Below are 27,956 nucleotides of genomic sequence, written 5' to 3'. Positions count from 1 at the left end.
CTTCAAACTCTGGACTTGCCAGATTTCTTCTCGACATGATTTTAGAGATTCTATACGAATACGTCAAAAATCCTCCTCGAAATAAAAGGCGATGAATAAATGAATATGTGGTAAATCCAGCTATGTATAGTATATCTATATATAAAATGTTAGATGTAGCTCTATAACTATAGTAAAAGACAAGTATTTAAAATATTCCTTTTATTAAAGTGTCAAAACACTGCAATCTCAGTTCTCTTGACAGCGGATAAGCCATCATCCCACGTGAGCATGGTGTTGAAAGAAAGGTAAAGCGCCACTGCTGATAGAAGGTGCCACAAGTCGTGATAGTCGTAGAACTCTAGTACCTGTGCCATACGATTATGTTAAAATAATTTAATGATTCCAAAAGCCTAGATCCTGCGTTCATATTATTTCTACCATATACCGACGTTTATCTTTTTCTATCTACAACAGATTTTTATCAAACTAAACGCGTTTTGTTTGGTAGGGTAACATCGGCCATTAATTATTTTTACTGTTACTTACGTTAACAAATGAAAAAAGTCCTCTGTTATTTATGTATTACGTATGCATATTATGCATCTCTACTTTAAAATTTTAAAGATTTATGTCGGACGTGCTACATAATTATGGAAGCTAAGAGTCGTTATTATTAATAATAGCATGCACTGAAACATCAAGTTTATTTTTTTATACTTGAATGATGAGACTTTCTTTGAGACCGGTTTTTATAGCAATAGACTAAACAGGTGCTTATTGCCATCCCTGGAACACCGGCTATAATGAAAGAGACCATGGATGTAGTACTCTCTTTTTTGGAAGGCTGTTTCAGAAATACTTCGATAGGCAGCCGGTGTCCTTTTCCCGAGTGGCCTAACGCGCGGTGGATCGCGGAGTGGAATTTATCATGATATATTGACAACCGATAGTTACCTTGCATTCGTGGTTGCTGTGTCTAGAAGCGGCCGGTGTGGCAGCCCAATTGGTACTTCCAGACAAGAAGAAGAACAGTGCCGGCATCCAGGCGGCTGTGGCGCCCGCTAATAGCACCCATACGTACCAACGTACGCGTTCTCCGACCACTAACTTCATAGCTAGATAGCAAATCATGTACAACAGCGTGTTCCCAAGAAGTACTTGCAGCATGTGGGACGCAAAATCACTACCCTGTCGGATTAGTCTGCAATAATACACCTTAATAAATAATAATCCAGTGGCGCTACGATCTTTTATGTGTCTTGGCCTCAGATAACATCTGTTTTCGATCATTTTACAGGTATTTATTTTTTATTGGATGCCCTCTCAGGTTTGAGAGTCGCACGCTTGACCCTCTAAACTAACACTGCTCCCTGAATTACGTTTTAAATTAAATAATTATGTACTTGATCCTAGGCTCAAGGGAGTAGTAAACGTTAAAACAGACAATGGTCTTTGAACTTTTAATTTTAAATCTTAAAGCCAAAGAAGAGGGCAGATATTTTCTCAGCTGATAGAATTGCCAATACACTGCTGAGTGTGAATAATTGTACACTCATTATTATTGTTAATGTAAACACATAACTCAAAGAGCTCAAAGCTCAAAGAGCACTATTCAAGGAGGTTTGACTATCCCAATGTCGATCTTTTCGAAAAAGCAAATTGTTCGAAAGCTTTACGTTTACCGGTGTATTCGTGGCTAGCGCCGGAAAGATTTTCTGTTGACGACAGTAGTACACCCAACTACACAAAAACTCTAGATTCGATTCCGATTCGTGTACCCACTCTTCTGTTTAAAATTTAAAAACTACGACATGCCTTTCTAGCATCACTTTTGTATAGAAAAAATTCAACAAGGTCAAACGCTTAGCAATTTCGTAATCGCGTACCTACTGGCTTTCATCATTTAACTGTGACGATGTGGAAAATGTATGTATATGGGATAAGTAAAATAAAATATTGTAAGTTTTTATTAACTAACCTTATCATAAATTAATTGAATTTTTTATTTATTTAATTTTACATACACATATAACTGGGAAGTCACAGGCTCCTGAAATACAGTTTTCACTACAATAGGAGCCTGGGATACGTAATTTTTATATTACCTGTTTTGCAAAAAATACGATTATTATTATTAAAAGCAATTAAAAAAAGGGTGCGTGTACTTATGTACGCGCGTAAGAAGTTATACTTCTTTGGCTTTCTTTATTTTTTTTAAATATTAAATATTTAACGTTAATAATTTAATATTAAGTATATTATTCAATTATTAATTAATATTAATAATAATAATTATTATTATTTATTATTTTATTATACTATTCATTCAATTTAATAACTAGGTATGTTTCATAACCTTTTAACTAAGTAACAATAGGTCTTTGTGAAAAAGCATTGCTAAATTTCTTTGAAAAAATAATTAAAACTCCTTTATTTGTTTAAAAGGTACTACAAAAGGTCATTATGGTCATTCAAAATTCTTGGCATAGCTGCTAACTTCACGTTCTATTTATTTTTACTTGTAGATTGTCTTATTCCCATCTCGCTCGCGCAAGTTCGGCGCCAGGCTGGTTTAAAAACTTCATACTGATAATTTTGTGTCACGGTGCGCGCGCATCGTAAAATTTCACTTTAACCAATTTTTCATAACGCGCCTAAAGAAGTATAACTTCAAAAATCGTTTGCTTTCGGAAGATGGAAATATATACCCATATATGGCGAAAGCCCAGTTTACAGCATTTGCTATGAGAAGCAGCAGGAGCCGGGCCCCATACAAAGGCCTGGCGCCACTCCGAAGTTCACTTGCCGCCGCTGCCAGGGACTGCTTTTCTGCAATTTCACATTAAATTATTAATATTTTAATGGCCTTTTTGTGTTTTATGTTCAATTAGATAGCATAGTAATTATTCTGATTCCTATTTTTCATAAAGGCATTCAGGTTTCGATAAATAAAATAAATCAGTGGCGCTACAACCTCTTTAGGTTTTGGGCCTCAGATTACTGAAGCTGTTTCATGATCATTTTTCAATCTAATAGACTAGTAGGTGAACAGCCTCCTGTGCCAGACACACTGCGTCGAGTTTTTGGGTCTAAGACATGTCGGTTTCCTCACGATATTTTCCTTCAGAGCAAATGTTAAATGCGCACATAGAAAGAAAGTCCATTGGCACAGCCGGGGATCGAACCTACGACCTCAGGGATGAGAGTTGCTGAAGCCACTAGGCCAACACTACTCATTCCATTATATTTGATTTGATTGGTTTCGATATTGAGGGTAATATTCACAGCTTAACAAGACTTAGGGTTAAGTGGGACCCTCGAGTGTCAACAACATATTGGACTTAGATACATAGTTAACGCTAAGTACATATATTCACATAGTCAACATCAGTAACAGTATATAAAAAGCCGAGTTGAAGTAACACTTTAAAGAATAGTAGAACGATAAAATACCCACCAAAGCGCAGTTGTCCCACGTAGTATATTCGTAGCGAGAGCAGTAGAAACGTGAAGACGTGTAGCACCGTGAATACGCCCCAGAAAACTCTTCCGCCGCCCAATACTCCCCAGACCACTATAACGTACATTAAGGCAATAATTATCATGTGTTTTAAAAGTTCTTTGTTTATTGTTAAAAACAAAATATTTTTTAAATATTTTATTTTTTATTTATTTATTTATTATAGAAATACATACATTATCCTTACAGACTATGCCAATACGATAATGTCGTGAAACATTGAATATAATAAAGTAGGTACATATATAATATTAAACACATAATATACACAACATCGCTACTGTTAATTCACTCTGCGAACATATAAATATGTCGATAGTGTCGGAGACAGCATTCAGTAGGCATATAATATGATGGTTATCGTAAAATGTTATGCTAAATTGTTATGAATGAATGAATATATTTTTCACATAGAAAACAAATATATCTTATATATAAAATTCTCGTGTCACAATATACCATACTCCTTCGAAACGGATCGACCGATTTTTTATCAAATTTTATATGCATATTCAGTAGGTCTGAGAATCGGCTACTATCTATTTTTCAAACCCATAACGGTTGTCCACCCCTAACATTTTATTGTTATTTTTTGGACGAAAATTTTTTTTTTATAACGTGCCATAAAAAAATACATACAACCGTAAATTTTCACCCCTCTACGATTAACCCCTATTTTTATTATAGTAGATAGTTATTTTTATTCAACTTAAAAAAATTTCCCAGAAGTAATATAGGTACATGGCAAAACAACGTTTGCCGGGACAATTAGTATTGCTATAAAATGAATGGCTTTAAAGTCTATGTTTTAATTCGTATCTTAAGTCACAATCTCGTCTTCAGCGCTGTCAAATATGTCAAACTTCATACAGAAAAAATATTTGACAGCTGTAGAAACTACATTTCAGTTTCATTGACGTTCAAGGCCATGTTAAACGACAGAGAGTAATCAACAGTGTCTCTAGTCCAATCGCAAACATACGAGGTTTCCTAACTATTTTCAGGTTTTTTTTTTTTTAGGGCCATCCAACTTACCAAAGGCAATGATGACTGCCAACACTCCAAAAGTTGCATGTGCCCTCGCGTTGATATCAGGATGTCTTGCTTGATATATCTTTATCGTGCTCAGAACTGCTAGCACATACATGAATGCCGTGTCTGCGAACATTATTTGCCAATAATTAATATTCGTTTGAGCACGGAATAGATAATTAAGGATAGATCCTTATATAGATAAGATCAGTTTAACAGGCACCACAAGTTTACACTTGTGTGATTTATTATATTATTAACTTCGTATAATATATTTTTCGAAGATACATTCAAGGGACTTCGTATCAGGGATTTACGGAAACAGTCACGTTAAATTTTGTGATCAAAGTATTAAAGATGGTATCATTTATGAAGGGTTGTAACTGCTGTTTTAACAACATCGGTTCTCATACAAATTAAACTTTAAGTAAATATCTCGCTATAACATACCAAATTGGAAGTTAAGGCGATTGGGGCAGACGTGGTACGAGGCGGAGAGGATCGCCACCACCATCATTCCCGCACCCAGAGCCGATAAAAGCCCATAGTGAGCCGGTATACCATAATTCGGGTCACGTGGCTGGCGTCGACGGCGTGCCCTACGACGTCGTACTTGCAGCATAAACAGCGCTCCGAGCAATAAATAACCAAGATTTGAGAAAACGTGGTTGAAATCGCCAAGAGCACCAGCTGGATGTGCGCAAAGGAAATTATAGTAGCAGATATCAAGCGAGCCGGACACGTTCATGACAACTTGAAACGCGATCACGAACTGGATCACAGGCAGTGCGTAGAATACGGCCACAGTGTACAATGTGTACAGATAGCGGTCAGACCGCGCCCGTATCGTGCGCTCGCGCTGACGTGCTAGTGCTGCCACGCGCAATCTCGCCGGTAAACCGAAGGGACCCTGTGAACCGGTATTCATAAAGTGACCAATTAAATATTAAATAAATTATAGTTAAACAAAACTAAACACGCTATATTATATTATTGTGAAAAAGCGTGGGTTGCTCTATAGACGGCTCTATAGAAAATATGGCACAGAGCGCCCCATGCTTTTTCACAATAATACCAGTATTTTTTGTTCATTACCATTTTCCGCCTAAATTAGGAATTATTTTTCACTTTTTAGTTTGATGTGCTTTAAAGCGTGTTTTTTAGTTTTTTTAACTATTATTTATTTTTTAGTTAAATTTTTTTATTTTTTTTTCGGATTATTGCATTGTCATCGATCTTTGACAGGTGCGCAAAATTTGAATAAAATCTGTCCGTTTAAAGTGGGTCAAAATCGAGTCCGAAGGAGTCGGTTACATACATACATACATACATACAGGTGAAGCTAATATAAAGCGTGTAAAAAATCTAATTCTATTATATATCAAGATTTAGTGTGACCAAAACATAGCTATTATTATATTTAAGTGTCAAAGAATCGAACCTGTACTCCAGCTCCATTAACTGAAGCAGGATCAGGGCCTGCGCCGGGAGCAGACACAGCCGTTGCCGTAGTAGCAAGCTCATCATCTTCGGAGTCGCTATCATCATTTCGGTCGTATGTGTTCGCTGAAAAGAAAACATATCTTTAAAATTATTTATGTTTATTATCCGCCGAATATGTTATATTAAATTAAAATAATAATGCCTACTTGAGAGTCGTCGAGACGTTTCTTGGGGAGATGCAGCTGGGTCAGACAATGTTTGCTCGTTTTGAGCTTCTATGCCTGAAAAAATTGTGCATTGACATTTATACATTCAAATTTATGTAAATGTTCAGTAGGCTTTTCCCAAACTTCGAGTTATTAAGATCAAATTAGTGGTTTATACCCGTTTTGTTACAACATATTAAAAACTTTAGATTTGTCAAGTGATATCGGTATTTAAAATAAACTTTTTGTATAGATAATAATTTACATAACTGAAAGTATCGAGCAATCGTGGACATGACAAATCATACATCCTTTTAAGTTGTAATATGATAATAGGCGAAGACCAAAAAACCTCTCTATGGAAAGAACAAAACATGGTATCCCAATTTATTAGTTTAGATAATGTATGAGGCTACACATATTATGTGAAACCCTACCGTGTTTAGGAAATCGTCGAAATGTAGCGCAAACAGTATTTTGGATTTTGACATATCAGAATCCAAAATGCTTTGAAATAGTTTGTCTCGACTCTTAATCTCATCCATAGAGCCGATATTACTATGCAAACGTTCAATAGTTAACATTTTAAAGCCCTAAAAACGGTACATAGCTAAGTATTTAATCTCACTGAATACGCCTTAAAAATATATTACTTTCATAATTTCACCAACCAGACCGTGAAGTGTTGTCCGCCAGCACTGCTTGGGGAGCGACTAGCTTCGCGAATGGTGACCAGCGCTGGGCCACCACCAAAACTCCGAATGCCACGTAAAATGAGAGGAATATTGCCAACGTGACTGTTGCCGCTACTACGTATTGCTGTCGACTGAGTGCACTCTGACAACAAACAATTTTTGAAGTGAAACTTCTTTAGGCGCATGAGGGTACAATTTTTACGGATGAAACGCAATAATAATAATATTTGCGTCACGAAGATGTGCAGCGTTTTTGTCGAGGAAAAGGGAGAGAGCGATTGAGACCGATTGCGAGAGAGTGCGAAGGGCGAATTACCTTATAGAAATTATGTTTTAAAATAAAATTTCGTAATGATAATTTATGAAATATTAGTATATTGTATTTAATGCAAAATAATTTATTGAAGACCTACAATGTTGTAGCACCATTGCTGCATTGTATATATTATGGGCAACACATCCAGACATTCCATCCAGACATCGTACGCTCGCCCTTAGCCCTGTGGTCGTGCGTTGGAATCACGGCTGTGCACCAATGAGCGTATCTTTCTATGACGTATTTAAAACTAGCTTGGTAAATAGAAACTAAACGGCGGCGTGTGTTTGGCGCCGTTCAAGTATTACGTAAGCAGATTTACTACAATTTATCCCCCCCCCCTACTCTTGTCAGCAAAAGTAAACAAAGTTCTCAAAAATAATTGTACATTTAAAACGTATTAATTTCTAGTAGGAATCCTAGAAAATGCATTTCGTTTACAAACAAAGCCAATGTGTTGGTAATATGTGTAAAGTAGTAAATAATTACTGTTGACGTAATCACCAAATAAGAAAAATCACAGACCAACCTTACGTAATACTTGATTTAAAAAAAAGATCACGAATCAGTTACAGAAGTCCGAGGACAAGAGCAAGGGTTATCATTCGTGCTTTTTTGCCTTAGAAATTCGATCATGTCCTCCATGTACGGTTTAGACACTCGCCCGGTACCGCACAACCCGAGAACAAATTTAAATCAAATTAAAACTTGCCCTCGAACCGGGAATCGAACCCGGTACCCCTCACCTAGGTGCCACTTAATAAGACCGCTAGGCTATGAAGCCCCCCATAAGAGAACTTGTTAATAATATTAATGACAACATTATTCTTATCGTAGAAGTAAACTTAATATGACCGCTACCTGTATGGAGACCAGAAAGTCCTTCCGTCTTTCGATAGGGTCTGGGGCGTGAGGCAGCAAGTAGGATGGCAGTTCTCCGGCCAGCGAAGCCTCCCAAAATTTCTCAGCCCGTGCTTCTATGGTCACTTCGCTTAGACACGCCTCATCTGTCGCATGTACCACTAACACCACGTAAAATCCGTTGGGGTATTGCGATCGCTGTATAATTTATCAATTATCTTCAATCAACAGCCTAGTCGCTTTAATAAGCAACGCGGTTTAACAAGCAGTCTGGATGATTCGTACAATCTCCCTTTTGTGAAATAAAAGAGAATCTTTATTTAAAATATTTAAAATGTAGTATAGTATTGTTCTTTGCAAATTACGAGCGACGCCATATTGACAGTTTGGAAAGTTTTGGCGCTAGGTGGCAAAAAGTGGAAGTATTGAAACTAAATCGATTCAAGTTATTTCCTATTTGCCTAGCTGTTTGATCAAATGGCTGTTAATTAAACGCCTAATTAAGCTAGTTGGCTACGACATATATAACTGAAACCATATATATATAATTCTAGTGACACTAAACCAAACTCCTTCGAAACCAGTTTTATTTCTCAACAATTTAAAATAAAAAGAGTTTATACCGCAATCGACATAGCTCCTGAAAGCATCATTGTTAATCGCGGCTCAGCAGTCATTCCCGTCGAGTCTATCGTCTGCGCAATAGGACACTGGAAACCCAATCAATAATAAGGACATTAGATTTTTTCATACAGATCTGGACCGACGTTTGGCCACAATCTGATGTGAGATACTGCCTATTAGAGGGCACGCATGTGGAGGAGATGCCTATTTAATCGCCGCAATGAACTCATATTTTACTGTCTAGACAAATAAACACAATAGATTGTAGCAAGGAACCATTTTGCTACGTAACCCAATGACCATTTCGCAATTGACTGGAATTACACGTGCCTCACGCACGGTGCATGGTCAGCATTTATTACCCTGTGAAACCTAATTTTTTTATAGATTGTCTTGGCATTCAAATTCCTACCATCGGATAGCCGTTACATTAATTGTAATTTAGTATTTTAATTAAATTACGAGAAACTATGAGCGTACACCGGCTTTATCTTAACCGTTTATTGGTCGAACGTTAGTGATGGTCAAAGAAAATTACAAAGCAAGCTTATGACTAACATCCATCCGACACGGCTGCGTAAATCTATCTAACAAAAGTATCCTTCGTAATTATCTCGACCACGTCAGCTTTCATAATAGGCCCATTTGTTTAGAAGCTACGATGCCCACACAAACACCGTTCTTATTCAAAATGGTACGAGTTTAATTTGTTTAGTATGCCTTCAATTATTATCATGATACTTACCGAATAGTTCTGAAGGGATAGTGTCGCACACAGCTCGCTTTCAGAAGAAACGACAAGCCGCACGCGATTCTCTTCGCCTTTGAACTGGTATGAGAGAACGCGGGGAGCAAACTAAAAAAAACGGAGGTTAAATTATTGTTTTATTTAGCGAGTATGTAACATATTTCAGAAGACACTCTTGACAAAGTTTAAGACTCGTCGTCGTCCATATTTGTTATAAAGCACGCAACAAATATTTTGAAATTATAGATTCAAAATAAATAATTATCGAATGTTGAGTGTAAAACGTGATTTAATGTAGTAAAGTGTATTTAGAAGCTTTAAAAACGACGGTTTGTACCAGTGGCGTAACAATAGGGTGGCAGGGCTGGCAAAATGCCAGGGGCCCCGACCCATGAGGGCCCCTGCCCAAGAGATATTATGTTCTGTGGATGAATGTAAAGTCTCAATACGCATTGGGCTAGCGTGGGGACTACAGACCATTCCCTTTCGCCTAAGAGAGGAGGCCTATGGCCATTAGTCGGACATATACATACAACGTGTAATTGAGTACGCTAAAAATCTCGAAGTTTATAAAAAGTAAACTCAGTTCAACGAGTCGATTTTTACTGATAGGGCCCCATCAAAAGAATTTGCCACGGGCCCCAGATGGTATAGTTACGCCACTGGTTGGTACCGTATTTGTTACCATGGTTACCGACCTTTCGTTTAAATTTTCTAATAAGATCAGGGAGGCATAAGTCTCTTTTTAGAGAGGAAAGTACATACCTGTGTAGCAAAGAGCGCGGTAGGTGCGTCGAGACGCCACGCCTGAGCTATAGATACGCGTACGTGAAATGCTACGCTCGTAGAACTAGACGTCGACACGTGCAACGAGTAAGAGCTGCGTTGCTCGGTCACTGAAACATTAAAAGTTTTCGTAAAAAAAAATAACAAAATATTTACGTAGGTTAATTACAACAAAGCAATATTGTTATAGTTATTTTAACAGGGGTAAATGTACATATTACATTTTCCATACCTGTCGTGTCTAGATGTGCGTCATCCGGACAAAGTGTACGTTCCAGCTCAAACAATTTGCGTCGATTCACCTCGTAAGGTAGTTGCCATGTCTCAGCACCTTCGCATATTAAAACAACTTTATAAGACATTCTTAACTTGAATTGTGGGCGCCTTATTCTAAAACTGAATATAGGTAATTTTTTTTAGGTTTCGAGGAATTCAATCTTATATCCCAAATAAATTTAAGAATTATTAAATAGAATAAAATGCATGAAACCATTCAATGGAAACACATAATACATTTATCGATTTCCTCAGAAAATGTTTAAGGCATAAAAAATGTGTGTATAGTAGACCGAGGCGAATCGGATCACTTTTTCTTTGAGGTTGAGTAAATCATACTAAAGTGCTATATAATGTTATTTTTATTGATAAAATCGTAAGAAGTAACAATTACCTATGAAATAAATATTTGAAAACTTAAATCATACATATATTCTCTTAATTAGCTATTAAAAACTAAAAAAAGGAAAATATCCGATTCGCCCCAACTCTCGGGGTGAATCGGATCGTGCACAAAATATAACAAAATTTTAAGGTATAATAATAAGATCAATTTTAATTATTGGCACATAATTCACATATATATTATGGTCCTTTTTTTCTGTTAGCTCGTGAACGGTACTGAAAAACTCTTAGCAGCTTTACGCAAGGTCAACTCTTTGTTCTGGACTTAATTTACAGCCTCTTTCATTTTTTCTTGACACCATTCTCCGGTGGTCATGAAATAAATATGAATCAATAACCTCAAACATGTAATAAATCAGTTTAAAAGTATCATCCAATTCGCCTCTAAGGATATGATCCGATTAGCCCCATAATTAAGACTTTTGAAATAAATATGTTAGACGTTAACCTCTAAGATTATACTTAAAAGCGAATTGGTTCTTCAATATTAACACCTTGCTTAGCAATATAAACCAAAGTAGTTAAATTTTAAGACAAATCCGTCATATGACACAAAGAAAACGTAAGTACGTAACCTTAGATGAGCGCCAAATTGCGACACACAAAAAACCGAGTGGCTGACGAGCGGCATTGCCACTGATCCACAAGCCCGATCGAAATACTGCTTATGTCGGGAGGTGCTCAGTAAATGGAGAGACACAAAACGCCGGTTGAGTGCGTTCTATGTTAATGTGATATTTGAATTATCAACACATTTCTAATTTTGATCCGATTCGCCCTGTGATCCGATTCGCCTCGGTCTACCCTACTAGGTGTACACACGTAAGAAGTGAAACTTCTTTATGACCTTATTTTTCGAAAAATGATTTACTATATGCAACTTTACAGTAATTGGTTAAATAAAGTTAAAAATTAGATAAAGATTAACAAAATTATTTAAGGCTTTTATTATCATAGACATGAATACAAATACAATTATTTCATTTTAACTTATTACTGTACTGTAGTACTAAGATTATTACAGAATTTCATTAATTGTAATAGAATTATTAGTATTACTACCATTGTTATCGTTATTATATATTTTTGTTACTAATGGCTTCGAATCTCTTCGGATCAACCGTGGTAGGGACAAGAAAAAGATGGCGCGTAACCTGCTACAAAATTTCTCCCATACGTCGATAAAGAAGTTTCACTTCAAAAGATGGCGCGTAACGGAAAAATCAATCACTTCAAAAATATGATGATGTAAACAATTTTTTTTCTCATTATTTAATTTACCAACTGAATGGATTTGATGTTCGGATATGTGCCTAATGACACACGCATACCTGTGCGCTGCCGGGCAGTAACGAGCACGGGTCGCGAACCATCTACGCCCTCGACGCGCGCCCATACGACACGTGGAGAATCACGACTAACACCTGCGCTCTAAAGAAACCCATACTGCTTAATAAACTTGTTAACTAACATATACGTATACTAATGGACCCGACAGACGTTGTCCTGCATTATATTTCAAGCGATTAGTAAAGCAAAGTATGAAAGTACCGACGGCAGCGCCATCTGGCGGGCTGATTTGTGAATCTAAACCATTCCCAGATCCCCTTGAACACACACAAAAAATTTCATCAAAATCGGTGCAGTCGTTTGAGAGAAGTTCAGTGACATACACACTCACAGAAGAATTATATATATAAAGATATATACGACAGAAAGGGTGTGGTAAATATTTTAGAATGCGATACTTACTGGTGTAAAGTCTAAAATGTACTCCACTGTACTATTAAGCTCCAGCGAGTAGATCTCATCGTATGGGAGGCTGTAATATTAAGAATATTTTCGTCGCTTGATAAATATAGCTATAACAATGAAGGTACAATTTAAAGACGTAGACACGAATTATTGGTAGGTATCTGTCATAACAGCTGCTATACAAAATTTATTTACAGAAAGCCTACTAGAGCTGCTAAGCAAATCTATACTTAATAAATAGGAATAGGAAATATTTGTATGTAAGTTTGTTTGTAAATTGGCTCAAAAAGTATTGGACCTATTTAAAAAATTCTTTCACCATTTGAATGCTACATTATCACTGATTAATATAGGTTATTTTAATTAGCAGAAAAAATAAGGATCCCTACTCAAACTACAAAAATGTTTCCCAAGGTGTAAAAAAATCCTATAAAATATCTTTCATCGCATGTGCTGCGAAAACTATTGATGATAGAACAAAAAAACGTTTAACAATATTAAATAACATATTAATATCCAGAAAAAATTTCGCGATAGCTTGTCCTTAAATATAATAAGCAAAGATTTCCATTAAAGCTTATTTTCAATTCCTAATTACGATTCAACATTCTTAATTTATTTAACTAGCTTAAATTAATGTTAACATCCAATAGCAACAATATATCCTAGTAACTCTAAATCGCGTATAAACAATTTAAAAAAATGTACTGCTAATTAGACGCAGCCCTTGACCCCTATTAAATATCGTCGAAATTATTTGAACTGATAACAAACGCCCAAATGTGTTCAGTATATAATCTAGTTCAAATAACAAGTTATACTACGTATGGTTAGAATAGTGATTTTAAAAAGAATTAGACAGCTTTACATCATAAACTTTACTGAAGTAACCACCGTTAATCATGTTATAAGTTAAATATTTAAATGTTGATGTTCGTTTTACACGTGTTTGGGTAATTTTTACCAACTACCTAAGGTGCTGTAACTATTACTAATCGGACGTCCGTATTTAGTATTTCATTAAATTATCTCTAATTAGGAGATTAGTTGAGATATACGATTAATTTACTAATAATATACATAATTCATCTAAGCAACGAGCGTTAAGGCTGAGTTTTTAAGAATCGTGGACAGTGAAAGACACTTTAATTTGAGATTGTTCCCATTTCCTCACATACGACATGACATAACATCACTGTTTATATTTTTAGTATAATAGCATTTATTCTAATTAACATCTTTGTATAACAATAAGCTGAATACAATGATACCAAATCCCACAAAATATTATTTAAATCTCATAGCTTTCAATACTTACTTAAGCTGCACTACGGTGACGCTTTGCGCGTGCGCATATCCGATGCACACTAACACAAATAAATACATTACCACTTAAATTTATTCGAGAGTATCCTTAAACAACATATTCTTAAAGAGAGATATATATGAGTAATTGTAGTGACACAAATCAAATAGCACTGAGTGCGAATACCGCTCGTCGATAACAACCCAACCGGACACTTATCAGATACCGCAGACAATTCCAGCGATCAATACTTATCTGATAATTTTAAAAAACGTTAATGGGTCACACAAATTAGGTAATATAAATCCAGCTAATCTCTTTATTTTAAGGGTTTTGTTTGGGTTAAATTTCATTAAAACAATCATTTCACTCATAAAATTCTAATCTAGAACCTTCAAGTTAAGAAATTTAATGTAAAATTCTTATCTTTCCGTACGTTTAAAATAGGTTTTTGGATAAAAATATTTATCAAATATTATCGTGTATGAGTCAAACGCAGACGCTCGATTGGAATCAGCAAGGAAAGAGGAAGCGTGGCTGGCTAGTTAGTACAGTTGCAGGCAGTGGCGTAACAATAGGGTGGCAGGGCTGGCAAAATGCAACGAGCCCCCGACCCAAAAGGGCCCCTGCCCAAGAGATATTATGTTCTGTGGATGAATGTGAAGTCTCCAATACGCATTGGGCTAGCGTGGGGACTACAGACCATTCCCTCTCGCCTAAGATAGGAGTCCTATGGCCATTAGTGGGACATATACAACGTATAATTGAGTACTCTGAACATCTAAAAGTTTATTAAAATTACACTGAGTACGTGACGATTTTCACTGATAGGGCCCCATCAAACGAATTTTACACGGGCCCCAGGAGGTATAGTTACGCCACTTGTTGCAAGTGAGGCAAAGAGAGCTGGAAAGACTTGGAGCAAGGTAAAATACGAGACTCAGTTGAAGCTGTTGCCATAATATTAAAAAAAAAAAAAAAAAAATACGAGACTCAAGACCGAACGCGATGACGACTCACTGTCACACATGTAATAGATATAAATTAAGTTTGGGTGTTATAAAAAAAGAAAATAATACGAAAATAATTTATTACGTATAACTTACACAATAATTAACTATCAGAGATAACATTGTCAATCTCCGCACTGACTTCTGACATTTGTACAGACATACAAATTAATATTACTCATAAGCCGCACTGCGCTTCTGAGAACGTGATACACTAAGTCTCTTAAACCTAGTGCTCGAGTATCGAAGACCTATCTCGTCCACAACGGCTTCTATTGCTGTTAGGCATTCGTCCAGCTGTGCTCGACTATGCGCAGCTGACAAGCAAAACCTGTAGAGAACAATGTATTAAATGGTAAACATCATTTTAATTTAGCTTTTTGGTGGAGCAACAATTGTGCTGTTCACAGACTAAGCTGAACTTTATATACATACAGTCAAAATCTGTTATAACGACATCGAAGGGCCTATTCATATTTGGTCGTAAAAACCGATAGTCGTAACAGCCGATGACGTTGTTATTAAGTACCTAATACAATAGAATTCAGCCTAGACCTTTGATTTTGGTCAATATAACCGGTATGTTGTTCTAAACGATGACATCGTAAACGGTTTTGACTGTATTTATATTTATGTCATATTGCACTTGATGCAATGAGTATGCAGCTGTTTAAATAGAAATTAAATTTTACAAAAAATTAAATTTATTAAAACTACATATCTTTATAAAAATAAATAGAAAACGCCATACCGTATACGCGCCTTGTTCAGCGGCGTAGCGGGAAAGCCGACACCGACAGTTGCCACACCTCGCTCTTGCAGCCTCTCCACCGTGGCCGCCATCTTGCTAAATGTGTACACCAACATTGGCACAACGGGAGAGTCAATATGTCCGAATGTTATAACACCCAGGGAGCGTAGCCTTTCGCGGAAGTAGCGTGTGTTATCGCGTAGAACGGCCACGCGTGCCGCCCCAGCTGGTGAGGCGATGGCGCGCATGGCGGCCAGCACTTGTGCGGCCACAGGCGGCGACATCGAATGTGCGTACGTGTGGCCATGGCCGCGGGCACGTACACTGTCGACAAGTCGACGGGAACCCGCTATGTACCCGCCGGCAGCGCCAAAACTCTTCGTGAAGGTGCCCATAAGTATATCGATTTCTCGTGGATCCACTCCGCTGTAGTCCGTGACTCCTCGACCGCGATGGCCCATTGCCCCAACTGAGTGCGCCTCGTCTAGGTACAGATAGAGCCCGTAACGCTTCTTTATCGCTACTAAGGCGCGTAGGGGAACGACAGACCCCTCCATGCTGTACACACCTTCCACCACCTGTAAATTAACATCGGATTTAGATAAAATCAAAAAAGTCCAAGATTACACGACTACTATCTTTAGTCCACGTTTTATAGTAAGGCCCTACTATAAGCAAGTTATAAATTACATAATAACAAATCAGACTAGATAATAAATATAGTTAAAAAAACTATAAAACATACACATCAAACTAAAAAGTAAAAAATAATTCCTAATTTAGGCTGAAAATGGTAATGAACAAAAAATACTGGTATTATTGTGAAAAAGCGTAGGGCGCTCTGTGCCAAAATTTTCGTATATCCTCGTATATCCTACCCACGCTTTTTCACATTAAAACCAGTATTTTTTTGTTCATTACTACTATACTATATTTAATTTCCACTTTTTAGTCCTAGCAGCAATACGTGTTGTCTCAATTTAATCGTATTACTTTGTGGACTTTAAAAAAATTTCATTGTTTTTTCGAGATAACTATGAAATTATTATATTGTCGCTGATTCTTTATAAGTGTACAAAGTTTGAATTAAATCTGTCCGTTTAAAGTGGGTCATAATCGAGTCCGAAGGAGTCGGTTACATACATACATGCATACATACAGGTGAAGCTAATATAAAGCGTGTAAAAAGAGCACGACTTCTTAGTAAAAATATATACTAACAACAATAATCCGCTTCCATTTCCCCTCAACAATGGCGCGACGCGCGAGTGTTTCCAGATGTTTCATGTCGTTGTGTTTGAAGACCCGCACAGTGGCCCGTGCTAAGCGCAAACCCAGGATGAGGGAGGCGTGATTATTCTCGTCACTTAACACTAATGAACCCTCCCCGATCAGACCAGGCACGCCCATGGAGTTGGTCGCGAAGCCCATCCCGAACACGATCGCGTCCTGCAATAGGGTAACATATATTTCTATAGCCATCATCAACTTATACAGGGTGGCCAAAAAGTCGTGGATCAAACGCAAATAGGGGATAGATGAGGTCATCAGCGGCAAAAAATTGTTCTACGGGAGGTCTCTAAGGTCAACCCCTGCAGAGTTATGATTTATTTTGGTTTTTATATGAAAATTGACTTTTTTTTACTAATTCTTATTAAAATTCGAAAAAATCTACATCCTGTATCTTTTTCATAATATCCACTAGATTGGTACTGATGAGTTCTTGCGTTAGACATACTATTTATAGTTGTTTATTGAAGATAATATTAAGTAATACGATATAATTTTTTTTCAAATCAAAACTTTTTGTTTATTTCGGACCCCACTGTGAAAAAAAATTACTCTACCGAAAAGTGACCCTGTATTACAAGTTTTGGCGCATTTAATAGGGATTCTGAAAAGGTATTACACATGGCCATGAGTCGCTCTAATATCTTTCTTGCTGCTGATGACATCATCTATCCCCTATTTGCGTTTGATCCACGACTTTTTGGCCACCCAGTAGATACGACCATAGGGTGGAGTAGAGTACCTCCACGCCGAGGAAGTCTGCAGTGGTCTTTTCGAGCTCTCGATGTACGTTACAGGTGCCCAACTCCGCACGCGATGAAGCAAGCGCAAGGCCATATCGTTTTGCGGCCTCTTCAGCGGCATCCGCACATTCGCCGCGCGGTTCAGCAAAACCTAAGTAGTTGTAGGAACCCAGGTTTATACATCTCTTTTCCTCCCCGGTGAACCTGGAAGATTATGTCACTTATTATTTGCGAGATATTACTCTGTGTCTAAAGCTACTGATGCCCTAAACTATGCTTAAGTGGAGATGGGCAGGTTATGTAGCAAGGCTCTCTGACGATCGATGGACCATAAGGGTGACCAGGTGGGGTGGCCCTATTGGGAAACGAAACAGAGGAAGACCGATCACGAAATGGGACCCTCACAAGACAGCTCACCCAAAATCGATTATTTGTATTATTACTCTGTGATAAAAAAGGGCCTGGCAGGCGAGAATGAAGAATGAAAGACAAATATCGATTCTGTTGACAAATCACACCATAATGATGCACAATATGTTGTGTTAGTAAGTGTTACTAGTACTTCTTGTTTTGTAGAAGTTCTAGGTGATGCGTCGCTACGAATGACCGGCCTCACAAATTAAACCAACCTACACAACAATTTATTATTACAACACACTTTTGGCTCATCAATTTTTTGGTTTCCTTAGAAAAGTAATAGTAATGCTACTGCATCTTAATTTAAAAAAAGAAAACGTACAAATCGATTATCTCCACAGAAATTAGCAATACAGGAATTGAACAAACCTGAAGGTCCAATTGTAATCATCAGTAGCACGTTGTTTTAGCGTGACCTCAGCGGCGGGTGTCGATGTGACGGGCAGATTGAAGCAGTGTCTCACTCGACGGTACAGGTAGCGCGAGAAGAATTGCTCAAACGGGTTGTACAATGGCGCATATCCCTTGTCAAAGATAAGGACAAATAAAGAAAATGGTACAAATTTACATTATAACTTAAAGTGTCCAGCCCTCCACCGCAAAAATAAAGAAAAACATGGAAATTGGCCAATGAAGGACTCGACTAAAGAAATATGATTTAATGGTTTTTAAAGCGTCGACAGTTAAATTAATAGCAGGCGACCTTAGTTTTATTATAAGCGTGGCGATTACCTAAATCGTTGGAGTTATGCCCCGAGAGTATAGCCAGACGCAAGCTCTCTTCAGTATTTTATAAGCATAGCATAGCGTTTAATTTAGCATCATTATCTTCTATTATTTATAGCGTTCCGTTGACCCAAGAACAAAACAGCTATTTTCCTCAATGTTATTCAGTAGTTTATTATAATAACAAAATTTTGATGTTATTAGCCATTAAAATTATATTTTATTATTACAATTAGCTTAACTAATACAAAACGAAAGCAATTCAAAATATGTATATACAATTTTCGAAGCCATTTGGACACTATAAAGTTATATTTAAGAAACCAATTATTTTATTGTAACCAGCAAAAGAACAGAATACCGATTAGATTACGTCCAAGCGTGTTTCAAGGGGTGATAAACTAAACAATCATACTAGAACAATAAAAACGTAATACATATTTTACATTTTCCTCTGCTATCGCGATAACTTACAGCTGATATTGAGTCATACCACTTATGTACTGTGATTTGATAATTAATAATCAATAATTTATAGTAAGTATTATAAATTAATGACGTCTTAAGATGCGATGTTATACAATTCAAATTGGTAAGAATAATAATAAATGTTTTTTTTGAGCAATATTCTCATATTAGTTGTATTATCTACAACCTCCATACGGTAATTTGGAGGCCCGTCGAACCATTTCTTAGGGAGCGTTCACGTATTACGTAACGAATTTTTTTCGTCCTTTTGTACAACGTTACGATGCGGGGCGGGGATTGAATTACGCGTTATTGTTAATATTATTTTCTACGTACACCACATAATAGTAATAGTCTTTGATTTCCTTATTTGGTGATTACGTCAACAGTCATTATTTACCTTTTTACACATCCACACATTGTCTATGCTTGAAAATGAAATGCATTTTCGAGGATTCCTACAAAAATTTAATACGTTTATGTACTATAGTTTATTGCTTACTTTTGCAGACAAGATGAGGGGGGGGGGGGAAATAAAATTGCAGTAAATCTGCTTACATAATAGAACGGCCCCTATCCGGGACAACTCTGAACACTCTCCATGGTAAATGCAGTAGAAGAGGCAGAGAGAATCCACATCTCTACGCAACGCCAAGGTTCAAGCCGCACGAAAAGTGACTGGTCGTCGACGATTCGAATCGCTCTTCGTTGAATACCATCAAGAGGAAGGAGCTCGTACTGGAGAGCTCCCGGCTCAGAACAGTACCGACTCCATTTGGGGCCAAATTTGCGCTTTATAGAGTTGCAAGCGGTGGTCCGGAGTGAAGTACCGTCTCGCCTTGCTGAGCACACCAAGCTTTTGGGATGGGCTGACGACATCGCAAAGCATGCAGGCTGCAAAAGGGCGGCAATGCCTATCGAGTTGGAGGAGAATGAAGGTCCAAAGATCGACCAAAAAGAATGGCGGATGATGATCATCCACCATCTTTTAATTATATATCACAGTTAATATGATAACCGTTATAACTATATTGATGGTTTGTGGAGCGTTATTTACGCTAATGGCTGTCTAGAATAATGAGCATTAACAAAAATAATTAGCATCGTGTAGCATTGGGATGTCTCATTATTAACATTTTTTGCCTTTTGTTTAATGTACTACTACCAAAAAAATACATGTTCTTACATATCATTAAGTATGCGTCTGTTTCATAGGTTTTTCGGTCTATAATGTGGAAGGGGAGTCTCTCCTAACTACCTTGTGTTGTGCGAATGTTTATGTACGAATGAAGTGTGTGTGTATGTGTCGAAGGTGCGAGTAATCCTACTAGACGCTCCAATGAGCGGGGAGTCGTATCTTATAGTGTTTTGTTTTGTGTTGTTTGTGTATTTCTTATAATATGAATAAAATAACTACGATTAATAATAAGCAGCTCTTCTATGCATTTGGACATTTCATACTGATATAAGGCACTCTTTTACCCACATTTACGCACCTTTCGTAATCACTTAATTACACTTTACGTAAATGTATAAATATGTTACGCTTGTTAAGTCCGAAATTTCGTTACCCGATGGACCATGGAGACTTTTTCTGTCTTTGTTTCATTGATTATTATTTATTATACTTAAATGCGATCAGATGGTAACTGCATGTTTGTTCCAACCTTAAACTATTAGTTTCGCCAGATAATGAATTCCTCGCGACAATAACAGGATAAACACTAGGATATATTCGGTAGTGGGATGATCAATGAAAAAGTTGTTAAGCGCCTATCTAGTATCTAATCCGCATTGTTAAACAAAAAATTACTAGTAAAAACTAAAATTGGAAGTGTTACATTTTTAATGTATTTTTTTGGAAAATTTATGTTCCGCCATAATTGTCACGTATTTAAGAATATGCTTATTAGATATACTGTAGAAATATGATGTAGTGTACTTCAATAAATAAATAAATGATGAGTTTGCTGTACAAAGACTTTAGGCATAAAACCATGGTATATTCAGACCAGCGTTGCCATACGTCTCGATTTTTGAATGAAAATTAAATGCCCCGCGCGGGACAGGCTTTTTCCCGCTCTTTGGGGTTAACTCAATTGTCACTCAAGACACCACTGTCATGCACAGAAATGGCACCAGGTCTTTCAACAGTTACCACAAAAAGATAGAGTTCGTCATATTTATTAAAGATAAAAAGGAAACTTTAAAATAAGTTAAATCTTCACAAAAATACCAATAATAAGTAATTCTTATAAAAAATATTCTCTTATTGTACTTTGCAATTTGTAATACTGATTCCTCAGAGATCTGAGTATTGTTTGAAACGCCATATTTTTCTAATCAATAGTTTTTTTTGGTTTTGTTTTTTATTAAGAAGACAATTATTTAACGGTATTTATAGGGTATATGATTTAAAATTTCACCTTTAGTTATTATGTCCCGCTTTCGACGAAAGATTCCCGCTTTTTTAATTCAAAAAGTTCCAAAATTCCGACTTGGCAATAAAAAAATCTGGCAACGCTGATTCAGATATTCCAATGCGTCTTTTGTTTACGTCAATACTAGTCCTAGGATGGGTTTCTTATTGTGCGCGTCAATAACATAAATTTTCCTTCCTCGACAACATTTGCGGTATTTAATTTCCGTTACAGGACTTTATCACATACATAATTACAGCAATTAATATTATCTGTACTAAGTTGATATAAATAAAATGATTTTAATTTAAGACTCATTTTTGATGAATCGTTTATTAAATTTTCAAGTAGCAACAATAGGTAGTTATGAACACGCTCCATTCGTGCTACGCTAATTGACCCGAAATATCATTTATACATAATTAGAGCGTTGCGAGTGCAGAAGCACTCTTCGATCAGAAATTACATCAAACAATGCTGTATGAAATGTAATAGCTCAAGACCCGCTCTTGCCTGTCTAGATCTATTATTTCCTAACTGAAAGAAATAAAGAAAAATCTTTATTATACACAGGTGACAGGATATTTATATAGCACCTCAAAATCAGGACTGTCAAAGAGGAGATCAAGACCTGGAGTATGAAATACAGAAAAAGGCTAGAAATGCATCCTAATAAGCTTGCCACGCAACTAACCATACCGGACCTAAGAAATAGGCTTAAAAGGCGACAAATCCTAAGTCTTGAAAGACACGGTTGAAAGAGAGGAGCAGTCTCGATGGAGATTTTGCTCTGAACGCCTAACAGCTCTCAATACATCTGCTCATAGTCTAGCGGACTGATTGCAAGATAAAGACAAATATAAAAAAATATATATACAGGATATTTAGGTAAAGTGCACTAGCCCCCACACTAGGATTCCCTGTGTTGTAGGCCGCCAGTCTCTTCCTTTCTACATGTAAACTGTATTTTACTTTATGATTTATACATAACACAAATTTATATTTAAAAAATTTTTGCACAATAAGAATATTTTCTGTTCAGTACAGGACAGGTTGACAAGATATTCTTTAAGATTTTTAGTAAATGTAAGTAATGTTAGTGATAGTTTGTTTTTAAGGAAGTGGTTAAAGATTAAAGGGCCTCGGAAGTAGAAAAAGTGTTGGGCGAAGAAAGAGCGTTTTTTGTTGTTGGGGCCGTTCAAGTATTACGTAAGCACTATTGAGGGGGGGCTTTAATTTTCTTATTTGGTGATTACGTCAACGGTAATTATTTACTTTTTTACACATATTACCTACACATTGTCTATGCTTAAAAGCGAAATGCATTTTCTAGGATTCCTACAAAAAATTAATACGATTATGTACTTTAATTTTTGAGAGCTTTGCTTACTTTTGCTGACAAGAGGGGGGGGGGGGATATAAAATGCAGTAAATCTGCTTACGTAATACTTGTCAACGGCCCCTTTGACGTGATGTGGCGGGTGTTTGTTTCCAAAAACGTCTGCATATTGCTTTTAAGTATAATTGTCTAACAGTTAAAAGTTTTGTTTCGTTGTACAATTTTGATTGTACTATAAAGTATTCGGAACCTAGAGCAAACATTGAAACGACGCAGTGCAGTATGCGACAGCTACGGACACGCGCACAAAGCGGAATGCCGAGAGATTTTACGTTCCATTCAAGCGACTGACCTAGATTAGTTAAAATATTAACTTTTCTTTCGTCTTTGCCATACAATCTATTAATCTTCTAACTGCGTTTCATATACCAACTAAACAGTTGTTAAATAGACTATAATTACATTCGGATGATTTGACAGCACTTTTAAGTTTTAATACAAGATTTTTTATATGAGAAGCTAAACCAAAACCTAATCTATCACCCTAATCTATCACTATTACGGAATTTTAGATATTACTAGCATATACATTTTAGGAAACATTTTTTTAGTTCAATAAAAATAACTATCGACAATAATAAAAAATAGGGGTTGATCGTAGAGGGGTGAAAATTAGGGGTTGTATGTATTTTTATATTTTGTATCTTTAAAAAACAAAAATTTTATCCAAATAATAATAAAAAAAATTCGGTGGAAGAGGTCCTCTCATCACTTAGGAGTTTTAAAGATAGATAGTAGCCGATTCTCAGACTTACTGAATATGCATAAAAAATTTCATAAAAATCGGTCAAGCCGTTTCGGAGGAGTACGGGAACGAACATTGTGATACGAGAATTTACTATATTAGATTTCTAAAGAAACTTTCATCCGTAAACGTTTTACCCTCTTGAAATATTCCCATAATTGTAAAAATCGCATTTATGTCCCGATTCTGGGGCCTATAACGCCTGCAGTAGTCATTACGTCATATGAGAATTTTGTATAATATACAGATAAATTAACTTTTACATGTTAAGAGACGAATACATTCCACGGGAGCAACATTTAATAGGTGTTCATTTAATAAATGTTTCTATTGTTCTCCATACTTAAATAAAAAATTAAATTTAAAGATATTTTGAGCAAACCAGTAATTAAAAACTAAAATATTGTGATTATAATAACAATGCTCGTAAAATATTATTGTTGTCACACTTTTCAATAGTAAATAAATTGAAGCCTTCAAACGGCACTGAATTTAATTAATGGATATTTGATTTAAAATCGAGTGTACTCCTCCCTGAAAGGCCGGCAACGCACCCACTAAAAATGGTTGTCTACGGGCTGCGAAGACTGCCCTTTTTGGTCGTCCCGCAAGCTCGTTTGCCCCTGTTTTATATAAAAAAAAACAATTGTGAACTTACCTCTCGGTTTCTTTCAATGGCGACCTTGGGTTTGAAGAACAATTGGTTTATAAAGCCCAGGAACATGAGTATGTAGAGGCCAGCGTGCGTAAGCGCGGCGGTGAGCAGTGAGGACTTTTCAAAGGAACCCGAGAAGGTCTCTTCCTGTGACCAATCCATCCATGGCACCTCATTACTTTTCCCTCTAGACATTTTCTGAAATGAAATAAGCATTTAAAATTTTTTTTGTTGTAACAAAGCAATAAAATTAACCACAACGCCATAACAAATGTTTATTACAGTGTATAAGTACTGCTCTGCTGAGTGTCTCAAACACAACTGAAGTATTTTTTGAAATAGTTTCCTCCATTTTATGACTGATATATGAATACAGGAAAACAACATACTTCTGCCTTGTAACCCGCTCCACACTTGTATACAAAATTTAGTAAGGTAACGTAAATTGTAATAAATAGATTTTGGGCTATTTGACAAGATTTTAAAAACCATTTCAAATTATTTATTAGAGACTGAAGCACCCACACAAATAGTTTAATTAAGTATTAATAATGATTCAAATAAACATAACCCGCCAAAACTCTATCTAGGCAAGATGGCGTCGCACCAGTCTCTATGACCATGCCTGTAAACACGTAAACAAACTTCGAGTTTTTTAAATTATTATTCTTAATTTATATATGCAACATGTTTCGATCAAAATCCGTTTCCGATGAAATTAAACATCAAGGCAGTATTAGGATTACATAGGAGTCATATTATTTACAAGCATGCATCATCGATTCAACTAATCTATGACCGTTTTGTGTCATGTGACTAGCATATAATTTTTTTTTTATTACGGATTTTGTGATTAAATAATCTTTATTTCCTTTGCCAACATAAGACAAACAGACAAGGTTGTCTAGGGACTGTAAATAATCAACTATATTTAAGTTAATTTTTTAAATACTAAACATGTATATTCTAGCTTAAGCAAAATTGTATCTTGTCTGAATAAAGGCTTATTATTATTATTATTTACCAGTTACTTTATTCTATAACACTTTTTAATGCTATGTTTTATATGGATTACTCTACATAAAACTTTATTTTTCATACTGTCATAGCCTATTACCCGAAAATAGGTAAATAAGTTGTAACTATTATACCATATTGTACTGACATACACAACACTTAAAATAAAGGTGTGTAAAACTATATCAAGTATATCCTTAACACTATCCTACAATCTTATTAGCCAATATCATATTTTTAGCAAATATTTAATTGTAAGGTCAGAAGATGCCTAACCAATTCTAGAGCATTATTCACAAATGAATTTTAACTAATGTTAACCAAGTAGTAGCTTAGCAAAAATCAACATATATTTGTAAAAGCTAGTTTTCTTACTTGTGAGATTTTTGCTCACAATTACTTTCTCATTCATCTTTTAAACTTCAACTAAAATAATTCAGTAAGTCATGGCCATAGTGAAGAATTGATAGAATCATAAAGTGGCCAATCATTTCATGTTATAATCAATACTATCATAAGATCTGGCCTAGAAATTAATAAATATTATAAACTTCTATATACATTATCGGGAAATAAAAAATTTATTACACAGACAGAATGACAAAATAGATAAATTACGAAAAATCACTAACTACTGACTTTCTTAGTAGTTAGTGATTTTTATGAACTTTATTAGAAATTCATTAGTGTTCATGTTTACGCAGCTGATTCTATGTAAATAAATAAAAATGATATTTTCATATTTAAAAATTTGATCATAAAGTAGAAATCAGTATTGATTTTTTAATTACATTTTCCATTTCATCTTACCTAGAAATTAAATAGTCTGATTATTATGTAGATTAGATACACAGACCTACATTCTTATTAAAATTATATATAATTATATTAAAAAGATACAATTAATAAATATTATTAAAAAACCATTTGGTCAGTTATTAAACATTAATATACTAGGCTTTTCACTCCTTATTAAAAAGATGTATATAATTATAAATTATTCAATAATCTTAAATATAGAATAATAACATATAGAAATAAATGGCATGTTTTCTTAACTGTATATGATAGATAAAGATATTTAAAATGTATTGCATTGAGTACAATATAGTAAACAAAGCAGTCATTAACATAGTATTTGTGTATGGTTCATCAAAATAAACATATTATCTAACCATACAACTTTACCTGTTAACATGCCTTCTAGTCCGTGCTTTACTTCACAGGTTTGATTTGATAGAACTATTTGAACAAATTAATAAATATAAGAAGTTTATCCTTCTTCACCTATACATTGAATTCATTTTTCTTAACGACTTATCATCATTTATGTAGTCCACATAGGCTAGATTAAACAAAATTTCTTTATTTGAGATTTGAGAGATTTTAACTTAAAAATTCGGTTTGTATGTAGTTAAACGAATATGAACTCATAAAGCAAAAATTAAGTATTTTCAACAATTTATTGAAACAAACTTTTTATCAAATCAGAGCGTGGTGACATCGATGTCGGTTGATTCTAATTTAGCTGAAATTACATTTGGCCTTGAAAATATCATTAATACTAATATAGTGACAAACTATGTAATTAAATAACAAATACCTATTGTTATCCTTTTTATAAATCAGTTAAAAGGGTGAAAGTGCTCGAGATTATTAACCGCCGGTGGATTATCAGCAAGAGTTTAATATGTTACTAATGAAACATACCGTAACGCCATTGCTCTGTTGAGCAGTTTTAGTGTAACCATTTGAAGGCTGATTCACATTTCCATTTAATAATTTAGTGTTTGTATCATTTGTATTGCGTTGAGATTTTATTGAATGGTTAAAAGTAATAGGAGGAACACAACCATTTCTTTTAAACACCGCCATCCTTATGTCAAAAATCAAAATTCTGATTATCTAGAAGTGTCACATAGCTTACAAGTGAAACTTGAATGACGAATTTAGTAATTTGACATTTGTAAATGTGTCATTATTCAATCGAAGGCCTTAATATTTTATTTTATTAATTAAAGATTCGTTATAAAATCTCATTACATAGTCAGATAGGGAAAACGAGTTGAAAAGATGTGATAATGTTTACTTTAGGCTTTAGCTGTAAGTTTAAAATAGTTACTGTATATCTGTTGTCAAAATATATGTTTTTGACTTTGACATTCAACAACAATCGTTCAACAATTTGTCTAGTAGTACAAAAATTATGAGTTCTCATTAATAACATATCACAATTTAATTTATTGAGTAAATTTCATGGTAGATATTGTAAACCTACAATAAAATAATTACCTTATAAAAGTTAGTTAGTCATGACGTTTCATCGTTTAGGAACAATTTAGTTTTGACAGAAAAATTTG

The 27,956-nt window shown here is 35.4% G+C and overlaps 2 protein-coding genes across 3 annotated transcripts; both read right to left on the bottom strand.

The window, feature by feature from the left end:
- Positions 1–186: 186 nt before the first annotated feature.
- Positions 187–14,868, bottom strand: LOC125052613 (SID1 transmembrane family member 2-like). The gene is made up of 17 exons (XM_047653555.1): positions 13,968–14,868; positions 12,647–12,716; positions 12,226–12,325; positions 10,446–10,544; positions 10,193–10,323; positions 9,425–9,535; positions 8,679–8,765; positions 8,056–8,253; positions 6,855–7,020; positions 6,184–6,258; positions 5,976–6,100; positions 4,985–5,444; positions 4,538–4,660; positions 3,440–3,556; positions 2,691–2,811; positions 937–1,183; positions 187–347 (listed from the first exon to the last, which is right to left on the bottom strand). The coding sequence occupies exons 1-17, from the start codon at positions 14,033–14,035 to the stop codon at positions 213–215; spliced, it is 2,433 nt and encodes an 810-aa protein (XP_047509511.1). The 5' UTR covers positions 14,036–14,868; the 3' UTR covers positions 187–212.
- A 160-nt stretch (positions 14,869–15,028) lies between these two features.
- Positions 15,029–27,501, bottom strand: LOC125052514 (serine palmitoyltransferase 2). Of its 2 annotated transcripts, none has more exons than XM_047653405.1 (7): positions 27,307–27,501; positions 24,583–24,777; positions 18,536–18,690; positions 17,749–17,953; positions 16,938–17,165; positions 15,717–16,294; positions 15,029–15,296 (listed from the first exon to the last, which is right to left on the bottom strand). In XM_047653405.1, the coding sequence occupies exons 1-7, from the start codon at positions 27,469–27,471 to the stop codon at positions 15,140–15,142; spliced, it is 1,683 nt and encodes a 560-aa protein (XP_047509361.1). In that variant the 5' UTR covers positions 27,472–27,501; the 3' UTR covers positions 15,029–15,139. The 2 variants fall into 2 exon arrangements, with proteins under 2 accessions (XP_047509361.1, XP_047509360.1); XM_047653404.1 differs by lacking the exon at positions 27,307–27,501 and adding an exon at positions 24,862–24,978.
- Between the last annotated feature and the right edge of the window lie 455 nt (positions 27,502–27,956).

Source organism: Pieris napi, chromosome 9, assembly GCF_905475465.1.
Source record: "Pieris napi chromosome 9, ilPieNapi1.2, whole genome shotgun sequence".
Classification (NCBI taxonomy): Eukaryota; Metazoa; Arthropoda; class Insecta; order Lepidoptera; family Pieridae; genus Pieris; species Pieris napi.
The sequence above is the reverse complement of the archived record's forward strand: the minus strand, read 5'-3'. Positions and strand labels throughout refer to the sequence as shown.